This window comes from Lycorma delicatula, chromosome 12 (assembly GCF_047948215.1).
Source record: "Lycorma delicatula isolate Av1 chromosome 12, ASM4794821v1, whole genome shotgun sequence".
NCBI lineage: Eukaryota > Metazoa > Arthropoda > Insecta > Hemiptera > Fulgoridae > Lycorma > Lycorma delicatula.
In genome coordinates, this window is record NC_134466.1 from 72,716,948 (window position 1) to 72,740,203 (window position 23,256).

The following is a 23,256-nucleotide window of genomic DNA, read 5'->3' on the forward strand; positions in this document are numbered from 1 at the left end:
GCGGTTACCAATCACCATTATATTAAGAATCTTACGTACTACTAAGCAGATGATATTTCCACGTTACCGTGTCGTCAAAAAAAATCCAAAAAACGTTAATTACATCATTAGAATCATCAATTTTTCTGAGTAAAATATATTTTTAAAAAATACCACCCGTGCATTTCAATTTTATTTTTATTTTCGTGGAAATTATTGCGATTTTTCAGGATATTTTCGGAAAAGTAAAAAAAAAAAAAAATATTAATCGACGGCGAAAAAAGTGATACACTAACAATTTGTTCATTTAACCCATAATTATTACTCTGCCGAGTTACGAGTGAAAATTTTTCAAATCCCAGTACTTGTTTTCTAAAAGGAACGAATTCTGATGAGCGTTTTATTAGATAAATTTGAGATCTACGGATTGTCAAATTCACGAATCCCGCACGAGTAATTTAAAACGAAAATAAAATTAAGGAATTACGTAGTGGATGTAGATTTGATACTACTCTATGAATTAAAAAAATCTGATGTGGACGCCACACGACTTTCTTGTACGCCTAATAAATTACTTACACACACACACACACACACACACACACACACACACACACACACACACACACACACACACACACACACACACATTTTTAAAAGTACATAATATTTCACTAATAACTAATCATTTTTTTCATTTTTTTTTATAATTATTGAATTATTATTTATCGTAAACCTTTTACGATCAGAATTTAATAATTAATAAATCAGTATATTGAAATTAAAAAAAGGAGATGATATCTGATTCGAACCGATGTCCCTTCCCCTTGAAAGATCCTAATATTTCGTTAATTAAAATTTCATTCGGTTAAAACTCTGGAACCAATGAAAATAAGTACCGTTTATGAAATACAGTTGAAAAGCTCTCGATGCGGGCTAGCTTTAAAGTTATATATTTTAATTTAATTTAACATAAAAAATTAATAAAATACATTAATATAAAACTGAATTTTTTTAATCGGCATTTAAATTTTCAAAATACGACATTATTATACTACGTCAATTATTCGGACAAAAAAGGAGTGTTTTTTTTTTCAAATCCTCGACAAACTAAATATTTTTTCCTTTAAAACTATTTATTTTAATTCAATTTAACATAAAAAATTAATAAAATTGATTAATATAAACTGAATTTTTTAATCCGCATTTTAATTTTCAAAAACGACAATTATGTACTAAGTCAATTATACTTATGTACTAAGTTAATTATATATTATTCTGTCGATTATACTGCAGTTAAGAAAAAATTAAAAATCCGAAAGTTTTGGATTTTGGGCTTTTTTGGTCCAGTCGAATGCGATCAAAAGGGGAGGCGCAGAACTAGATGTTACATCAGTCCTAAATCCAAAATTTGTACATCCTACGGCTAATCTTTTTCGAGTTATGCGAGATACATACGTACGTCACGCCGAATCTAGTCAAAATGGATTCGGGGGTAGTCAAAATGGATATTTCCGTCGAAATCCGAAAACCGAAATTTTTCGCGATTATAATACTTCCTTTACTTCGTACAAGAAAATGTTTAAATCCGCAGTTTTAATTGAACAATATTATAACGCGGTGAAATATTAGGGAAAAAATTTAATAACAAATTGCAGCTACACAATGCATTTACGAGACCGTATTTCCTATTAAATCTTTAAAAAATGTAATTTAGCAAATGCGTCTACATAGAAATCATTTATTTTCAGTATGAAACCGCTACTTTAAATGCACTGTAGGCCATTTTTAAAACTAGATACAGAGTTCCTATCGAATTTTAAGATTTGTTTCCTGACTTTTCTTGACCAATTTACTAAAAATTTCCTGGCTTTCATAATGTTATACTACTACCGTTTACTCTGCAAAAACATACATATTTTATTTTTTTGCAGCCTCCGCCATCCCCATAGATGCCCAACTGATGCCTTTTTTATTATTTACTAGTAGACCCGGCAATGCTTCGCTATTGCTAGATTTGAGTATATATATATATATATATATATATATATATATATATATATATAAACTAAATTAAATGAACACAACACAATTGAAAGTTTGTTAAAATATTTTAAAAAATGAACGTTACGGAACTTCATAAATTGCGTATTTCACCGCAAGAACACCGACTTTTTGTTTCCGATGTCCTCACAATTTCGCAGTCAGAAACGCACTGATTTTCAAGAGTACAACGCATTATATATGTTCAACTGACCAGTAGACCCTACAACAAGCATCAAGTTCAAACTCACACACCGCTGTTACTCACTGTCTAAGCGCGTGTGAAAAGTACATCGATTCAAAGTCAACATAACCTCAATTTGAGATTACGTTGTCTATTGTCGATTTTAAATCGAGCGTAACTGAGGAACAGCTCTACCGATCTTCATAAAATTTTCACCTGCACATCTTGAAATACCCCCTACTACAGCACATATAAATTTTCTACGAAATTGATCGAGTATTTTTGGAGATTTACAAGCCACAAAATGTTATACATAGGACTATAAATACATAAATAAATTTCAATTTAAGATACATACTGCAAAGAGGAAAGAAAATTAATTTTCACATCCGCCCGCTCTAACCAAGCGACCGAAAGTAATACCGTACTTTTCTTCGAAAAGTTGGTAAACAAAATAATTTCTTTAGGTACGCCTTCTTATATTTATTTTATAAGCTCTGCGAGCGAAAAACAAAGAGAACGATTCTATTGAGGTATGTATTACAAATAAAACAAACAGTATAATGAGGTAGACGGATGGTTTTACAAAATTCATGTTGGTTTTTGAAACTAACAAACAGAAAACAAGCTACATAAAAAAAATAATTCTCAACTTAAATAGAGACCGATATTTGAAAAATATAAATACAGATTTACATTATAATCATTTTTATTACTTTGGAATTATTAGAACTGGAAAAAGATTGCACATAGCCGTAAGTTATTTTTTTCTTTTTCCTGTTTAGTCTCCGGGAGTTACCGTTCAAGTATTACTTCAGAGAACGAATGAGGATGATATGTACGAGTGTAAATGAAGTGTAATCTTGTACAGTCTCAGTCTCAGATGCGTGGTTAATCGAAACCCAACCACCGAAGAACACCGGTATTCACGATCTAGTATTCAAATCCGTATAAAAGTAACCGACTGCCTTTACTAGTATTTGAACCTTAGATCTCTCGACTTCGAAATCAGCTGATCTGCGATGACGATTTAACCGCTAGACCGATCCGGCGGGCTACTACTACTTCTATGCCTAGTAAGACGTAAAAAAATTCGCTTAAAAATATGCGATAAATAAAAAGACAACTTTTCGATTTTTGAAGGGACAAATTTTGTGGCAATTTTTTTTTAAACGGTAAGATAAGCACGGAGACCAAATTTTGACAAAACTGACCCAAAAAATCTATCTATCCCACCCGCTGGAGATATGAACCCCAAAATTTTACCGATAAATTGTCCTATATATACGAATCTATGTAAAAAAATTTCATCAAAATCGCTTATCCAGTTTATAAGCGATTTTGAACATGTTTCAAACATGCCAACACAGGTACACAGGAACGAACATTACCCCCCCCACTTTTTTTTGAGGTTCATGAAACGTCGAGAAATGAAAAAACCCATACTCTATTTATTGCCGATTACCGTACTTTCCTTCTTGCAGAGTAGCTCTAGAGCTACGACGCAAGGTTTCTATGAAGGAGAATTTTCTACAGACGATGAAAAAAATGAAAAGACAAAAGGTTGAATAATTTTCCCGGTTCCGCCTTTCTCAGATTTTTATTTTAAATACGCCACGTAGTTTTTAAATATTAATGACTGTAAAACTTAAAATCGATCAAATAAATTTAAAATAAAATATTAAAAAGGATTTTTGAAATACAATTTTCGCTAACGAATTTAGATGACTTTAAAAATCCGTTTTCTAAAGAGTGTTTCTATAGGTTCTGCCGAAATTTCAATAATCGATACTCAACACGAAATGTAGTAATGTTTACATTATATAAAAAAAATCTGATGTGGACACCACATGACTGCCTTGTACACCTATTAAATTACATATACGCATTTTTTGTTGCACAATTTAAACTTACTTCATTTGGAATTAAGATACTGTCCGCTTTAATAAAATGTATACTCACACAATCGCTAAAATATTAGTTATTAATATCAAATATTTATACGATTATCATTAATTCAACAATCTTACGTGAAATATTATAATAGAGTAAAATTCCCTTTACGACCCGTATTACTAGATCGGAAAACGTTAAAACCAAAGAAAGAATAAAAAGGAAGAAAATGTTGCAAACAAAGAAAGAATAAAAACGTTAAGAGAAGATGATAAATATAAAGAGGATAAACACGTTAAGACCAAGGAAAGAATAGAAAGATTAAGAGAGGACGACGAATATAAAGTGAGAGAAAAAATGAAAACTAGAGAACGTGTACACAAATTAAGACCACAAGAATTACTTCAAACCAAAGAACGATTAAACGATCGGCAACAAAAAACAAATAAACGAAATTATCAAGTCCGACTTAAGGAGAATATTGTCCGACAAAATCAGAAAAGTAATGAAATAAAAGATAAGAATTTTTTGCAATTTATTAAAGATCGGGCATGCATGGCTTAGTGTGTATATGTTGGCCTTATGAGTGCCTATTTTTCAGTCACTCTGTAGTTAACTTTAATGTAGATAAAATTAAACAGAAATTCCAGAATAATTGAAAAAAATTAAACTAGAATATCCAAAAATAATACGATTCTAAATTATATTTTTCAATTAATATTACATAATCAGATGTTTCACCGAATCTATTACATATACGCAAATGTAATAAAGCCGATTAAAATACATATACAAATTTTTAAAAGTCCACTGAATAATTTCAACTGTATACCGGCAGTTTATCATCTTGATCCCGAAAGGAAATCACCCGCTATGTAACGGGTCCGACCGTCACGCCTCCCCTTCCGTACCTTGCCCAGAGGGACTTTACCGGAGGTCAACTTCACGGCCTCAAGACATATCTTATCTGGCCGCTGTCAAATGCCACCGACAAGTATTCACATCGGTGTACCGCGTCTAGCTCGGAACCTACAATCATAAATAATTTTATCAGAACAGATTTCAACATTTCCTTTAATAAAACATAGTTTGATTTACGTTGCTATAATGATTAAAATATTGTCGCCATTTTGGAATTTTTAAGCCGACAACGTTTTGCCGGCTTTTTTACTTAGCGACTTCTTCGTCGTTGAAAATTCCCCTTACCGAGATTTCAAACAATTTTTTTTCTAGATTAATCCCAGAAGTTGTTAATCCAGATCTAACTTCTATTCCTGCTTTGTTTAAGTCTTTCTTAACTCGATCACAATATATATAGTTGAGGGTAACATTAATAAATTTATTTACATTACAGAAGATTAGCATCCCTGTCGCGCTTCGCCCGCTCTATATGATTACTTGTATTTCCCGTCGCGATCAATTTTTCACTTCCTTGTACGAAGGATTTTCACTTCCTTGCGAAGTATTGTAATCGCAAAAAATTTCGGTTTTCAGATTTCAACGGAAAAATCCATTTTGAACATCCCTGAATCCTTTCCGACTAGTTTCGGCGTAACGTCTTTACGTACGTCTGTAACTAGCATAAATGAAAACCGATTAGCCGTAGGATGTTAAAATTTTGCATATAGGACTGTTGTAACATCTAGTTGTGCACCTCCTCTTTTGATCGCAATCGACTGAAACAAAAGCGTCCAAAAAAGCCCAAAAATTAAAAACATTTGGATTTTGGACTTTTTCTTAACTACAGTAATAACAAATCATCGAGGGTTTTTCAACAATATATCACAAGCGGAGTTAATTAATGAAATATCTGGATCTTAGAGGGAAAGAAACATCGGTTCGAATCAGACTATTTCTCTTTTTTTATTTTATTTTTTTTATTTAAATATATCGATTTATTAATAATTATTAAGGGATGACCAAAATGTTGCTGTAATTGTAAGAAGATGTGACTTGTCGTACGCTAAACATTTGAAACTTTTTTCGCATGCGATCATTTTTGTAGGGAGTAAATTTGAAATTTTTTTTAACTTTCAGGTAGAAATCTTTTTTATCCGCTACTTAGCTCCGGTGAAATCTACCTCCGCCTTCGGGACATGCCGAAAAGGCTTTTTTTTAATTTTCCCAAAATTTAATTCTATCGATGCCCCGCATATAATGTTATATTTTTTAGCTATTTTTCTAATAATTAACTGAAACCAGTCCGAAGATATAAATCAAAATACAAACCGACAAACCCGACTCCAAAATTTAGCCGATCGATTTTTTTAATTCAAGAAAAGGCTTAAGTACGTTACGAAAAATGTTAAACGCGATCCGCATTTGACAGATACAAAGATATAAAAAAAAGAGCAATTTTGGAACCGGAAAGGAAAACAACTCCCTCTTAAGTCTTTAGATGGACGGGGGGGGAGGTAATTTTTAAGATTTAAAAAACAAATTTTACATGTTTGTTTAATTTTTTTTTTAATACGTATAGTATCATTAACGATTGAAGTTATTAGCGACTTATCGGTATTATGTACCGGTAAATTTGAAGTCTTGAACAAACTCAGGTCGACTACTCCTGAGACGTGTGGTTAATTGAAAACCGACCGCCAAAGAACACCGGTATCCACGATCTATTACTCAAATGCGAATAAAATTTACTATTTTCATTAGGATTTGAACCTGAGGACTTCGACTACGAAATCGGCTGATTTACGACGACGATTTTATTTATTTAATTAACAAAATTTTATTTACTGTTTTTAAAAAAATAATATATTATTTATTTTATTTACTTTTTTTTTACAGATCCGAGAGTAAATGATTGGCCGCTTATGGAAAGCCCAGTAGCAACAGTATTAATGGTTGTAGCGTATTTATATGTGGTTATAATTCTTGGTCCGAGATTAATGGCCAACAGAAAACCGTTTCAATTAAATAACATTCTAGTCTTATACAACGGTTTTCAAGTAATATTCAGCCTAATAATGTTATGGGAGGTAAGTATTGGTATTTAAATATTAAACGTTAATTTAATAGACGTTAAAAAAAAATCTAACCGTTTACAAAGTGTTTTTTTTTTTCGAGATACCGGTTCTACCTATCGAAATAGAATCGTATGTAAACGTTCTATAAATACGACTTAAAAATTTTATTTTATTTTTACATCTATTAAAGTTTTTCTACGATAAATAAATACAATATTTTTTTTAATCCGTTATTTTTTTTAGATTGAAAGAATCAATTTTTTTCATTTTGGGGGCTTCCATACTCAAAGGAAAGCTTTCGGGTAAAATTAATTTTTAAGAAAATAATCCCCACACGGTGATAATAAATTTAAAAAAAGGGTTTTTAAATCGTTTAAAGCGTAATCTATATATATATAAAAATCAATGTTTGTTTGTCTGACTGTTCCGACTTAACTCGAGATCTACCGGACAGATTTGTGTAAACTTTTGCACGCCTACACTTTGAAGCCCTGCGGTGAACATAGGCTAATTTTTTTGGACCTCCGACATAACGAAATTTTACAACGAAATTTAAAACATTTTATTTCCTCCTTAAAGCTTATTTAACTTACAAAATGACTTTGATTTTTAAGAAAAATGTAATTTTTAGCTAACATTTTTTTGAATCGATTAATTTTGAAAAGGGCTGAGGTTTTAACGTACAGTTATTCCTAAGTTCAATCGATTTAGCGCACAAGCATATGTAATTTTTACGATTCATTCGTTTACAATTTTTTACGGCCGTTTAAAAACATAAATAAATAGATGCTTTTGTGTATCATGTGTTAATGCGGTGTGTAAAGTATTTAACTGCGATCTTTTAAATTCTGTGATGTTTTTCAAAACATCATACCGCGCCTAAAAGACATTCTTCGATCGGGAGAAATACAAAAAAAGCACGTATTATGAAAATTGTTCGTGCGGCAGAGACTGAAGACGAAAGACAGTCAAGATTGGAAAGCGACCGAATATACACAGCCCGATCCCGTTCGACTGAGCGACGGGAAATACGTTTAGAAAGCGCCCGACTACGCACAGATCAATCCCGCTCGACTGAAACAATTTTGTAAGAAAAAACCTTTTCTTAAGCGCTCCGGTAAAGATTTGAAATTTTATTTCGGCCGAAACTCTTTTTCTAATTCTTGCAAAAATTTCAACATTTCCTCTCGAACGCAGTACCTGTCGACCGCTTTGAAGAAAATCGGTCGACGGGATCCAAAGTTATAAAACCAAATAGAGACCGACATACATACGCACAAATGCAAAGACGTCCGTCTAACAAAAAAAAATTTTTTGGACTGCGAGCATTTTAATAAAACATTTTTGTCGCAGATTACTTACAATTTATATATATATTTTTTTAATATGTCCTTAAGGCACAAAACGTTTTTAAAAAATAAACTTTTTTAGAATTTTTTGATCGATCTACATACTTTCCATTTATAGCGCTAAAGCGCATATATGGTTTTTGGGAAAGTAAAAATTACCCAAAAAATAGAAGAAACATTTCTACTCGAGCAACCGTGCCGTCGTTCAAATTAAAATAAAATTTCTACAAAAACCTAAATTAATATTTTAAAAAAAAATAAAAAATAGAACTCCAAAAACATCTTTAACTCCATTGAAATCTTTTCGTATAACTCCTTAATAATCGAAAAGCAAAAAATAAAAATCGGTTGGGGCTGTTTCGGGTGCACGGCCGTTGGTTTAACGTGAAGCGTTACAGACCTTGGATGAAGTTACTCCCAGCTACAGACCGACCGATGAGAGAGCCACCATTGTATTTCTTTTGAACAAAACTAAGTCTCCGATAAAAATTTTAGTTCCTTCATTTGACCAACTCTATAAATAAATTGGTCGGTCTGTACGTCACCGAGTCACTTTTAGTGTATCGGATCGAAATGTAAACAAGACGTCGACCGCGTACTAAACTTAATTTTAATATAAAACAGACACTAAACGGTACATGATATTTATTTCGACTAATATCGGATGGCAATTTTGTTCAACATCGGTCTGTGGTACGAGAAGTAAGAAACGTTAAACATAATAAGCAGCGGTAGAGGTGGTGGCGCCGTCGGCGTCGTTCACTGAGCGTGCCGTGCCACCTTTGCGACGCTCCCGAAACAGTTTCGCTCGCTCAGCACCGGACATCGGGGTACCTGTGCGTAGCCCACAAGCTCCCCTTCCCAACTATTTGCGTAATTTATATTTCCGGCTGTCTTTTGCGCGGGGTGAGGCTGACATATTGAATTTTTATACTTTTTTACACGTTTATTTTAATTTTTTACCCGTAAGTATTGTCCAAAATAAATGTATTATTACTTAAATAGATCTATCTCGACAAACTCTAAACACAAACGCACGAATCACGTCTAAGTCGTGAGCTACACTAAATGGAAATGAGCGAGAGCGCCAGATTTGGCCGATCTGCTTTGTGCCCCCTCCCCGCCAACCGGCACTACTGTAACGCAAACTCAAAATCGTATCGGCGAGCTGAGCGTGTAATTTATATAATACCGCATTTACATCTCTGAGACTAATAGTTAGGGAGTTATTAAGGCAGGACGACATAGACATTTTCCTTACTCTATAAATTTCTGTTCCGGTATCCGTATGTTTCAGTGTAATTTTAAACTTCGTTACGAGGAAATAATTTTAAAACATCATCGTGAAAGGGACAAACCGTTTAAAAAATATTTTTATTTAAAATACCGTTAAACTCTACACATAAAGGTCAAGAATCGGTAAGTTTCTTTAAAAAAAAATCGGTTCTTACATAAAACTCAAATAAAAAAGGTCTAATTTTGGTTACTTATGCATTTCTATAATTGATGATTTTTGTGACCGTTTCGCGGGTCGTAGTAGTATTTTGAGGTCCCGCGTATTTCATCATCTTAAACGGATGTACGACCATTTTTACATTCAGCACGTCCACTTTTTTACCATCAAAGAATCCTTTAAAGCAGACTCGTAGCTCTTTTTCTATATCCACCAGGGTTAAACTTTAAAACTAAGTAGGACATTACAGCTCGAATTTCACTAATTGCTCGCACCATAAGAATAAATAAAAAAATCTGATGTGGACACCACATGTCTTCCTTGTACGCCTATCAAATTACATATACACATTTAAAAAAAAATGAAAGTACATAAAATTTTATTTCATTAATAACTTCTGATATTTTTTTATTGTTATTATCGAATTATTATTTATCCTAAAAATTTTTTACGATCGCAGGTTAATAATTATTAATAAATTTAAAAAAAAGGAGGTGAAGTCTGATCGGAACCGATGTACGATCATAATATTTCATTAATTAAAATTTTATTAGGCTATAACTCTGGAACCGATGAAAATAAGTAACACTTATGATAATATCGTTGAAAAGCTCTCAATAAGGGCTTATTACTGCAGTTAAGAAAGAGTCCAAAATCCAAATTTATTAGATTTTGAGCTTTTTTTGGACACTTTTGGTTCAATTGATTAAATTGGGAGGTGCATTATTATTAACTAGATTTTACAAAAGTCCTAAATCCAAACTTTTAACATCCTACGGTTAATCGTTTTTGATCTATGTGAGATACGTACGTACAGACGTCACACCGAAACTAGTCAAAATGGATATTTTCGTTGAAATCTGAAAAACTGAAATTTTTCGCGATCACAATACTTCCTTTACTTCGTACAAGAAAGTAAAAATTCACGATACTAAAGTTGTACTAGTTTACCGGCATCGGTTATCTATTATTCTAATAAAGTGACAAAATAATTATACATGAATTTTTTCATGTTCCCTAAGTTTTCTTTTTCGGATTGGGATGTAATTTAGAGACTGAAGTTAATTTTTTGGGAATGAAGTTTTATCGGAAAATTATCATCGCATCAACTTCTGATATTTTTTTATTATTGAATTATTATTTATCCTAAAAAAAATGTTACGATCACACGGTAATAATTATTAATAAATTAAAACAATTGTTAAAAAAAAGGGTATGAAGTCGGATTTCAACCGATCTGGTTTCCCCTTTTAAGATCCAAAAATTTCATTAATTAAATTTTCATTTCGCTATAAGTCTGAAACCGATGGAAATAAGTGCCGCTTATGATATATATCGAAAAGTTCTCAACGAGGTCTTATTACTGCAGTTAAGACGAAATCCAAATGTTTCAAAATCAAAACTCCGCTTTATTTAGAGGTCTGACGGTATACACATTTTTGGCCCGGTCGATTGCGATCAAAAAGGGAGGTGCACAATTAGATGTTATAACAGTCCTAAATCTAAAATTTCAACATCCTACGGCTAATCGTTTTTGAGTTATACGAGATATATACGTACGTACAGACGTCACGCCGAAAATAATCAAAGTGGATTCAAGGATAGTCAAAATGGTTATTTCCGTTAAAATCTGAAAACTGAAATTTTTCGAAATCACAATACTTCCTTTACTTCGTAAAAGGAAGTAAAAATGTATTAAAGACTTTTTCGTGTAGAAAGAACTAGTATTTTCGCTTTCTTTATCGCATTTTCATCCGCTTGTGTTACCGTTTGAATTTCTGTTTGATCTGGTAAATAACAGTAAATCCATGTTTCATACGCTGTTATAAATCGACGAAGAAACGCGGAGGAATGCATTTAAAGAAATAACCTCGAGTACATTTTAGTCGACTGTTAACAAACGCGGCACTCATCGAACGGAAAGTTTTTTCATACCCAAAACATCTTTTAAAACGGAATAGTCTATGGTCGTCTATCGAAATTTTTGCGATGTCAGCGAACTCGCGTAGGATCTTTTAATACGGTATTCTATCTTTTTTTGGCGATTCGTCAACCGTAGCAATTTTTGGGTGACGTTGTGAATAAGCGAACAAAGTTTAAATTCACCAGCCTACTAATTTATCGCCAAAATCAAAAGCGAATAATCCTTTAAAGATTACTCTTTTTGTACGTTCGATCGGGGTTAAACCTTTTAAAACTAAGTACTCAAATTTGTACTTATCCACTTTTTAGAAAAATTTCTAATCTTATAACAAAAGCAAACGACAACACGCGCATCTGAAACTTCGCAAAACGCCATCTGAAAAACCGTACTTGTCAAATATCACTGTCGTTCGGTCAGTTTTTCACCATCTCTGTATCGAACCGAGAACTTTCAGAATAACCAAAATATATACAGAAATCATTGTGCCAAATCTTATCTGAATCGATCCATCCGATCTGGAGTTATCGATTACAAAATAAGTCCATATATAAATATATATCTTACAGAATATTTCAATTTTAAAACGTTTTTGGTCAGGATCATGAAAAATTAGCGTCAAATATTTGATCAAAAGTTTTGGTATTACAGATGAAACATTAACATCTATAAAAATCCCGACGTACAAACTTTGATTCGATTAGCGTACTTTTCTTAAAGCATTATTCTGTCTAACAATACAAGCCCGAGAAAATAAAACCCACAACTTTTGAAGTTGTAGAACAAAAGAACAAAGCGACTACATACAGCCAAAGCTCATACCCGGGCCGTACAGAGTTAATACTTAACATATGTAATACCCTTGAGTAAATGATGGACTATACACGTTTAAGAAAAAATAAACAATTATATGTTGTTAATTAATTATGATTACAAGGCATGTTTATATCTGTTTGTATTACTGAAAATGATTACGTTGTCTTAATGATCTTCACTGCAAGTAAAAAAATGCTATCTATATATATATATATATATATATATATATATACATACACACACACACACACACACACACACACTACTATACTACTGAGACATATATATATACATATGTGGAGATGTGTTTTTGTTAACCTTGAATAACCTTTTTTTAGAAATATTAAACTATCAAATATGCCTTTCACCGTAATTCGTGACATAATTAACATTTACGTAAATTTTTATATTGCAGAAATAATTTCTAATTTCATTTCTTTTTATCAATTACTTCAAAATTTGTGCCCGTAAAAAGATAATTTAAGAAACGGCTCGAACCGATTTTTATGAAATTATTATTCATATGTTTAACTCGAATTTGAATATAAAATTATGACCAAAAACTGTTTGCAAAAATTTTGTTCAAACTTTACAACCGAATGAAAATTTCTATCGTTAAAAGGGATTAGTCATCAGTAAACACTGAGGAAAAAATCGAGTAGGACTGTGTCGGGTCGCACGGCCGTTTGTTTAACGTAAAACGTTATAGACCTTTAATGAAGTACCTCCGAGCTACAGACCGACCGATGGGAGAGCCACCGTCGTATTTTTTTTTAACAAAACTGAAAGTCTCCTACGGAAAATTTTAGTTCCTTCATTTGGCCAACTCTACAGATAAATTGGTCGGTCTGTATGTCGGCGAGTCACTTTTAATAAATCGGTACGAAATAAAAACGAGTCATCGACCGAGTACTAAATTGAATTTTAACAAAACAGACAGTAAATGGTACATGATATTTATTTCGACTAATATTTGACGACAATTTTGTTCAATATCGGTTTGTGATACGAGAGGTAATTTTTGGTTAGCCGGCATCTCTCCCGCCACCACCCCGTTCGGTCGCCCTAGAGCATAGACCAAATGTTCCGTGCCAAAAAACGGTTACTGCGCCTCAAAACAGATTTGCGACCTCGTTATTTCTAATGCTCCTAGTGACCTCCTATCTTGCGTGAGCGGTTAAGCCGGGTGCCGTATAACACCCGCTTATGTGTCCCTACCGCTCACTTGTCAAATTAAAACTAGATCGGGGAGACGCACCCCTTGTTAGAAATTAAAACTAAAAAAGTTACGTTAAAAAGACGGCAATTTAAGCCGCCACGCTTCGGTCGCTGTCAGCCGGCTAGTGCCTGTCCACCATTTAAAGCGCTTGGAGCTGTTACTGGCTGGTGGCCAGCCATTATTTCGGATCCTATATGAGAGGTAAGACACATAATATCAAGATCGATGCGCCCGGTGAACGTAAAATCGTTACTGGTGTTGCCCAGTGTTGTTGGTTCTGTGAGCAAGTAGTTGAGGTCAAAAGACGATAACGACTGCTTTAAATCCCTGTCGAACAAACGCTGTAAAATAGACCAAACACGCTGCTTTCAAATACCGTTTTGAAGCGATTTTCTGCTGTACGCCAACGATCCTGTATCGCACAATTCGACTGACGATGATATCCATCACCCCGGGGACGTCTTCGACAGATGTACGGGTGTTATCTTCGCTTGTTATATCCGAGTACAGCACCGGTAGAGGTGCTCGCGCCATCGGCGTCGTTCGCCGAGCGCGCCGTCCCAGCTATGCGAAGCTCCCGAAATAGTCTCGCTCGCTCGACACCGGACATTGAGGTACCTGTGCGTGATTGATAACCTCCTCTTTCCAACGATACGCGTAATTTATATTTCCGGCTGTCTTTTACACATAAATATCGTCAAAGATATACTTATTATTACTTAAATCGATCTATCTCGACAACCCTTAAATACAAACACAAGAATCACCGCGTTGTCAAATCTAAGTCGTGAGGTACACCGAATGGAAAAAAGTGAGAGCGCCAGTTTTGGGCGATCTGAGCTGTACCCCCTTCCCGCCAACCCGCTCACCAGTGACGCAAGCTCAAAGTCGTACGGCGAGTCGATCATGTAAATTATAAGATGACACCGCATGAGACTAATAGTTAGGGAGTTATTAAGGCAACACGAATCGGACTTTTCGTTACGCTACAAATTTCTGTTCTGGTACCCGTATGTTTCGATCGATTTTAAAGACATTTCATGTCGAAAGCAAATACCTTTTTTTTCTTTTGACATTTAATTTTATTTTAATAATTGTTATTAAGGTATTTATATTATCGACCGTGCCGTAAGATTTCTTGAAACCGACTAGAAATTCTTTCAATACATTATTTCGGTTATTCCAAATCGTAAGCCTATTCGACACAAGGCCGACAAATAGTTTCCCTATACCGTTATGAAAAGATATCTCACCGTAATTAGATACCGCACCCAGATCTCCTTTTTTGGGGAGGGGAAATATAATTGACTATTTGAATCGTTCGGGCGCGATGCAGGTTTCATAAATTTATTATACGGTATACTATTATTATTTTATTACGTTTTTTATTATATACTGTTATTAACTTTTAGCATCAGGCGCGTTTCTAAAAAAATTCATAAGTATTCTATCGTTTCCAGGATCTTTATTATCTTTCATTCCTTTAAAAATACTAACCGGGTCAGAAATTAGAAAAGGGGCATCTAAAAACCTCGTCTAGTATTTTTGTTCGGTTCCGCGTCCAAACGTATTTTACACGACGTAACTTTTGGATTCAGTAAGTTTTCAAAATAACGTACCCGATCGTCTGCTGAAATAATATTACCGGTAAAAAAACTTTTCTTTTTAAAAAGGAGAACCGGTTTCCAAAAATCACCAGAATCTCTAACTTCCTGAAAGCGGTTTGTTCAGGTTCAGACTTCCTAGTACTTTTTCTCGCTCTTCTCATATATTTTCCTTTAACTATCATTACTCTCCAAATATTTACTTTTTATTGTTCTGTACAGACGAAACGACCGAAAAAACTTCCTTTCTGCTGCTGTAACGTTTAAAATTAAACCGGTTCTGCTTAAACGTTAAATTTTTCACCCCAAAATTTCGTTTAGTAGTAGAGTTTAAAATTATATCGATTACACATCTTATGTCCTCAAGAAGGACATTTACCCGTCTCTTACCTCGTACCATCGCTTTTATTTTAGCCTGATAATATCTCTTTTTCTCAGCATCCCGTTTCAACTTAATAATATCGATTTAATAATATCCGTATAAGATTAAGAAATAAACATGGCCGCCATTTTGTAACTTGCAAAGGTATTTAATTCCTGATTTTTTGCTAATTTTAATACTTTATTACCAAAACGCCTACAAAATTTTAATGCGATTCCTCTATCCGAACTCGATATAAATTTTTATATAAAAATAACAAAATGGCGAACAGGGAGACAACGAAGAAGAAATCGCCATTTTTTTGTTTAGTTTTACAAGTAGAATCTGAAAAAGTATAGCCGGCCCACTATTTTAGAAATACTCTGTATATAGGTTCGTATAAAACTTTGTGGCTCAAAAGTCTCGAAAACTACTAGATCAATTTCATTGAAATTTAGATATGTTGTAGTAACTTATTTGAAGTTGTGCGTGTGAAAATTTTATGAAGATTGATCGAGTCGTTCTTGAGTTATGCTCGGTTTAAGGTCAAAAGAATTTAAGTGCAAGCGTTAGAAGCGCGATTCGTTATGGTGCTGCAAGTTAGAACGTTGACGTTTCATTATCTGCGGTATCTATTGTTAGCGATATTAAATCGAATTAAAAAAATATTATAACCAAATTAAATTAACGAAAAGTCGAATTCCTTGCGCAAAACAGCGTAAGAGTTTTTTTTTTTTGTTAAGGATTACTTCTTTAAAAAAAAGAAAGGAATTCCTACATTTTTCCTAGAAAGTAAGGAGCCCTAAAATAAAAAAATCTCTTTACTCGAAATTTGATGATTTTGATGTTTATTTTTTATTTTTTTAATATAATCATGATTTAACCGGCGTAGCTGTACCATGCGTTATTTTGCCAGATTTTTTTTCGGATGATCAACAGCTGAGATATGTCTGAAACTGTTTTACATGTACTTCAAAAATAATTAGGCTAATAATTTTATACCTGTCTTTACGATTAAAAAACATTTTTTTTATTTTTATAAAATATTGGCGGATACGCGTATATAAAATCTCATAAAAAATATCTCAATCCGTTTTTAAGATATATAAATTTTTATTGAAAAAGATAAATCGGGGACAGGATAGAAAATGAATAGAAGTAGGGAATCGTCCACGTGATTTTTTTTTATTATTTAGATATCCTGAAACTCGTATATGTTTATCCCCTGGACCAAAATATGGGTACCGTGATCCCCACCTTCTCCGATTGGGTAGAAAATCATGCCAACGCTGTAAATATATATATATATATATATATATATATATATATATATATAGAGAGAGAGAGAGAGAGAGAGAGAGAGAGAGAAAGTATCACGAAGTTCTCTCGGCATTTTGATAACCTATTTTACTCGTGAAAACAATGAAAAACGTTCGCATAAACATATGTCCTAAAATGCTTCGTTTGCGAGTTACACCTAGTGAAAGAGTTCGCACGGATTTCATAAACCCCGTTGAAATGACGACGTACTGAAATTTTTAAGACGTTAATTAAGCGGCAGAATTAGCGGTTTATTTTGGTTTTTGGCTAAAAAATAAAAAAAAAATAGACTGCAGAACCACATTTGCAGTAGTTTACCGTGTTTGCAGGGTGTCCAGGGCATAATGAGAAAACCGGAGTGAAAACTAATAAATTGAGGTAAAAGCCCTGTTTTTTAATGTTTCATGTAAAATAACTTTGTTAAACGGGTAATAAACACGTAAAAATTTTAAAGAAAACTTGTAGAGAATTTAATTAACAATAAAATGATAAATTAAATAAAACAAAAGTGAGAAAAATTCGAATTTTATATACAAACAGTACATTACTACATTTATCATAAAAGTACTTATTTCATGTACACAAAAACCAAATTCTTTTTACTTCCTTGTACCGAGTAAAGGAAGTATTGCGATCGCGAATAATTTTGTTTTTCAACAGAAATATCCATATTGAATATCCCTGAATCCATTTTGACAAGTTTTTGCTTGTTGTCTGTACGTACGTATGTATCTCGCGTAAATCAAAACCGATTAGCTGTAGGATGTTGAAATTTTGGATTTAGGACTGTTGTAACATCTAGTTGTGCACCTTCCCTTTTGATTGCAATCGACCGGGCCAAAAATGTGTATACCGTCAGACCTCTAAATAAAGCGGGGTTTCAATTTTGAAGCGTTTGGGTTTTCTCTTAACTGCAGTAATAAGACCTCATCGAGAACTTTTTAACGGTATATCATAAGCGTTACTTATTTTCATCGGTTTCAGACGTATAGCCAAATGAAATTTTAATTAATGAAAAATTTGGATCTTAAAGGAATATATATATCAGTTCGAATCAAAATTCATCTCTTTTCTTTTTCTTTAAATTTTTTTGGTTTATTTTTTTTAACTTTTATTTTTTTTTAAATACACTGATTTAATAATTTTTAACCCGTGATTGTAAAAAAAAGTTTTACAATAAATAATAATTCAACAATAATAATAATAATAATAATAAAAGGAAATGATAACATACGTAAACGATTGTGTAGAGATCGATTAACAACATAGATTTTTGCTTTTGAAAATAGTAAAATCAATCGATATATATCGTAGTCGTAATTTTTACTTCCTTTTACAAAGTAAAGGAAGTACTGTAATAGCGAAAAATTTCGGTTTTCAGATTTCAACGGAAATATACATTTTGACCATTCCTGGATCCGTTTTGTCTAGTATCGGCGTGACGTCTGCATCTCGCATAATTAAATTTGAATCGTACAAGGGGAAGGGCACATCGGTTCGAATCCGACTTCACCTCCTTTTTTTAATTTAAATATATTGATTTATTAATAATTATTATCCTCTAATTGTAAAAAAACGTTTACGGTACACAATAATTCAATAATACAATAATAAAAAAAATATATATATATTTCTGAAATTATTAATGAAACAAAATTTTATGTACTTTTCATTTTAAAAAAATGTGAATGTATAATTTCAAAGGCGTACAAGGAAATCATGTGGTTCCACATCAGATTTTTTTACGTGAAAAATTTGTAAAAACAAAATTTACTATTACAATACGTATTAAAAAAAAAACTGGAAATTACTGAACAATTATAAACTAAAAATAAACACAATTTAAATAATATTTTTTTTATTAATGATAAGAATACAATAAATCATTTGAAAAATTATTATTTCAAAGTTTTGCAACAAAATAACAAGCGCTGATCAACAACCATCAATATTGTATTAGTGTTTAAATCATTCTGTAAGGAACATTAAGGATATCGGATACTGTAACCGATGCTGTCGTCAGCAAAGTTTTTCTATTAATTGCGGTTTGAACGCGATCGGTTTGCCGTTGAAGTATTATCGTACTTATTTACAACAGAGGAATACATTGACAAGGTATTCATTTTGCGTTTGTTTAATGATAATGCTACAGCTACTGCGGTTGAATATGAAATACGTTAAACAAATCGTAAGATTGCAGATCCCAAAACAGTTAGCGTGACTTATAACACGAAGCTGTTATTGATGAAATTATTATCGATCCAGTTCAATACAGTCCAGCACGACGTCTTTCTAAGCGGTCGTGGATTGGAGGACACTAAAACAAAACGATTTTTATCATCCTTATGGTAAACAGCCGATTCAACATCTACACCCAGGAGACGATCCTCTTCGCTTGGATTTCTGCAACCGGTAGAATACAAATCGACAACTCTAAAAGTATGTTTTGTTTATCGACGAGGCTAATTTCAGACTAGGTGGCGTCAACATACGCGATGAGCACACACGGGCAGAAGTAAATCCTCACGAAACGGTGGAAGGTAATTTTCAACGTACGGTTCGACCTTATTTACAATCGGCTGTTTGGACCGTTAATATTACCCGACTGCTTAATCGCTAAAATCTACTTGCACTTTCTTCAAGAAGAAATTGCCGCAGCTACTTGAAGATATTCCTCTAGCGCCGAGCCGCCGCAAAGTATATATCCAGTACGACGTCGCGACTCCCCGATTCTCGTGCCGTTTTATTTCCTCGAGAAATGGAACGGGTCGTGGAGGTCCACAATTTTGGCTACCAATATCGGCTGATCTTACACCTTTAGATTTTTGCGACTAGGGATGGATTAAAAATATTGCATACGAAACAAAAATACATTCTACTGAGGAATAACTGTCTTCATTATGGGTGCGGCTGAGTAACATAAGGACGGCCCACCGTTTTCAAAACTTAAAATGACAGGCCGATTTTTGAACATTTATTATCAACCGGTGCGTATAACACACCTTGGTCTAGTGTACAGTCTCTAAATATTATTCTAATTTTTCTTTGTTTTATTCAACTTATCTTACACCGCTTTGTTCAGATTTAAATTTTTTAAAAGTTCTGTTTTAAGGTTTGTTTAATTTCTTTATTACCCGTTCAACAAATTTATTGTTCTCAAACTTAAAAAAACAGGGTTTTTTAGCTCAATTAATTGGTTTTCACTCAGATTTCTCTAAATCTACCGCAAATACGGTTCTAGGATCTATTTTAATCGATTTTTCTGGTTAAAAACCATAAGAAATCACTAATTCTGCTCCTTAATTAACGTCCATAAATTTCGTATGAATGTATGTGAAAATAGAAGGGGTAAGTTTATGGAAGTAGAAGAATTCTGTTATTTCGGAAGTAGAATTACTAAAAATGGACGAAGCAGGAGCGATATAAAATGTCGAATAGCACAGGCGAAACGAGCCTTCAGTAAGAAATATAATTTGTTTACATCAAAAATTAATTTAAATGTCAGGAAAAGATTTTTGAAAGTATATGTTTGGAGCGTCGCTTTAGATGGAAGTGAAACTTGGACGATCGGATTATCTGAGAAGAAAAGATTAGAAGCTTTTGAAATCCGGTGCTATAGGAGAATGTTAAAAATCAGACTGGTGGATAAAGTGACAAATGAAGAGGTGTTGCGACAAATAGATGAAGAAAGAAGCATTTGGAAAAATATAGTTAAAAGAAGAGACAGACTTATAGGCCACATACTAAGGCGTCCTGGAATAGTCGCTTTGATACTGGAGGGAAAAATTGTGCAAGCAGGCAACGTTTGGAATATGTAAAACAAATTGTTAGGGATGTAGGATGTAGGGGGTATACCGAAATGAAGCGACTAGCAGTAGATAGGGAATGTTGGAGAGCTGCATCAAACCGGTCAAATGACTGAAGACAACAAAAAAAATAAAATTCGTATAACCTCATTTCACTGGGATAGCTGAAATCCAAGCTAAATTTTTCACTAGGCGGAACTCGATAACAAAGCAGTTTAGAACATATGATTATATGAAGATTTTCCATTATTTTTAAGAGCAGAATAGATATAAAATTCCCGGGAGAACTTCGTGATACTCTGTATTTGTATTAAATTTCACCTTTTATTGGTCAACGGATTTTCAAGATACGAGACAAAAATTCTTTAGAAATAATATTAATTTCAAATTACTAAATACGATCGATTTAGGATTTTGAAATTTTAAGTAATTTCAACATAATAAAGGTAATTTTCTTCGACCACAATATTAAAAAATATCCCTTTCGGCACGCTGGAAGGCGGAGGTAGATTTCACCAGTGGTAAGTAGGGGATAAAAAAGATTTCCACCTTAAAGTTAAGAAAAACATCAAATTTACTCGATACAACAATGGTTGCATGTGAAAAAAGTTTCACGTGTTTAGCACACGACAAACCCCATCTTACAATTCCAGAAAAATGTTGGTCATCCCTTGGCGTAAGGGTTGATCATATAAAAAATTGTTTCAAACAAACTATTTAGGTAATGTTTAGAGTACTAACAACCACTTAACAAGGATTCGATGCTGTGCCTACTAAGGAAGATATGATTTTTTTTGTCTTCGAAACCCCATTTTTTCCACCACCTAGGCCAACGGTTGGTGATAACAAAACACTTTAGTTACATACGTTTTATGTGCTTATCCAAAGAATAGTAAGAACTTTAAACAAATTCGATATTTTACTTAATAAGAAAGTTATAGCGATATTTTGTTGTTTTTTTTTTCAAAAAAAGACCTCCATTTCCATCCCCAAGGTCCGATTTCCCCCTTTAACGAACTCGACTGAGTTTTTGGGTCGTTATATTTTATGTATCAATTTGAAACTGATTGGCGCAAAATTGCGGCAGTTATCGTGTCCACAAGAAAGTGAAATATAGATATATATACATATAAACTTTTGAACTGACGATGGTTTTGAGGTCTGTGGAATGTGAAACGCGAAGATATACCGAAATTTTCCGAAGTTGAATCACGGTACCCATTACAATAGGTAGCTTTCTTATGAAATCTACCTAAAACCAAAAAATGGTGAAAACGACTACCTCGTTAAAAATTTGTGCAAGATTTAATGTCGTTATTGCAGCGTACATAGATATCATTTCCTTATGTTTGACCAACATCTCCCGGGACACCTATATAAGCGATAAATAAATAAAATAAAAAGGAAGAAAAATATAAAGTAAACAAGAGGATGAAGAATTTTGTAATAAACGATCTATAAATTGTAAAAAATAAAAACCGGCTGTTAAAGAAATTTAAACGCACACAATAGACAAAGAAATCTTCCAAGAATAAAAAAAAGTTATGAGAAGAGATGAAAGTGAATCTTGATGATGAGTAGGAAGTGAAATGTAGGGTACGATAGGCTATAAGCCAGCCGATGCGGTAAGATGCCGTACAAGGTCGTCGACTAATTTAACTCTCGCTCACCAGATGCCGCACCGCGCTATAGCTTCTTTAATAAAAAAATCCACTTATAAAATCTTATACTCGCTACATTCAGACTAGCCGCTAGTTTATTATAATCGAAAGGCGAGGGGGAGAGGAGACTTTAAAGTACTTTTTATGTTGTTTAATAATAATAATAATAAAAGAAAGAGGTAGAGAAGTAACACTATCCTGTTTATCGTATTGCGTTCTCTCATTCGAACCGCTCGAATGAACATAGAAGTCAGTGGACATAGGTCGATGAAACCAAATGTTTTGATTGCGTAATACGTATAAAATACTCAACACAACCCACTGCCCCACTGACTGGACAACTCTCTTAATAATATGAACGCCACTGCAACTTCTGTCTGTCCTATTTAACAATAGGAAATTATAAAATTACGCGCGCGCGCACACACACACACACGACATTTATATATATATATATATATATACATACATATGTACAACACTCATTAACAAACTGCACTTAAAATGTTTTAAAATGTTCACATCGCCAAATATAAAAACAATAAAAAATGTTTAAATAGCTACAACAGTCTTTGCTAATTTATTACGAAATAATTACAAATTTATACTCAAAAAGTAATTTATTAGCAAATAATTCTCTTGACAATATATTGCACTTATATTAATGTTTAT

General features: G+C 33.2%; 2 protein-coding genes across 3 annotated transcripts in view; one reads left to right on the top strand and one right to left on the bottom strand.

The window, feature by feature from the left end:
• The window catches only part of LOC142332727 (very long chain fatty acid elongase AAEL008004-like), a 392,025-nt gene that overhangs the window by 359,292 nt on the left and 9,477 nt on the right, over positions 1-23,256 (bottom strand). The gene's annotated exons all lie outside the window — the stretch shown is intronic.
• LOC142332728 (very long chain fatty acid elongase AAEL008004) overlaps positions 1-23,256 on the top strand; it is a 136,241-nt gene that overhangs the window by 73,505 nt on the left and 39,480 nt on the right. For both annotated transcript variants that reach the window (XM_075379324.1, XM_075379325.1), the window contains exon 3: positions 6,896-7,086. In XM_075379324.1, the coding sequence (XP_075235439.1) occupies positions 6,896-7,086 (191 nt within the window). The remainder of the gene's footprint in view (positions 1-6,895; positions 7,087-23,256) is intronic.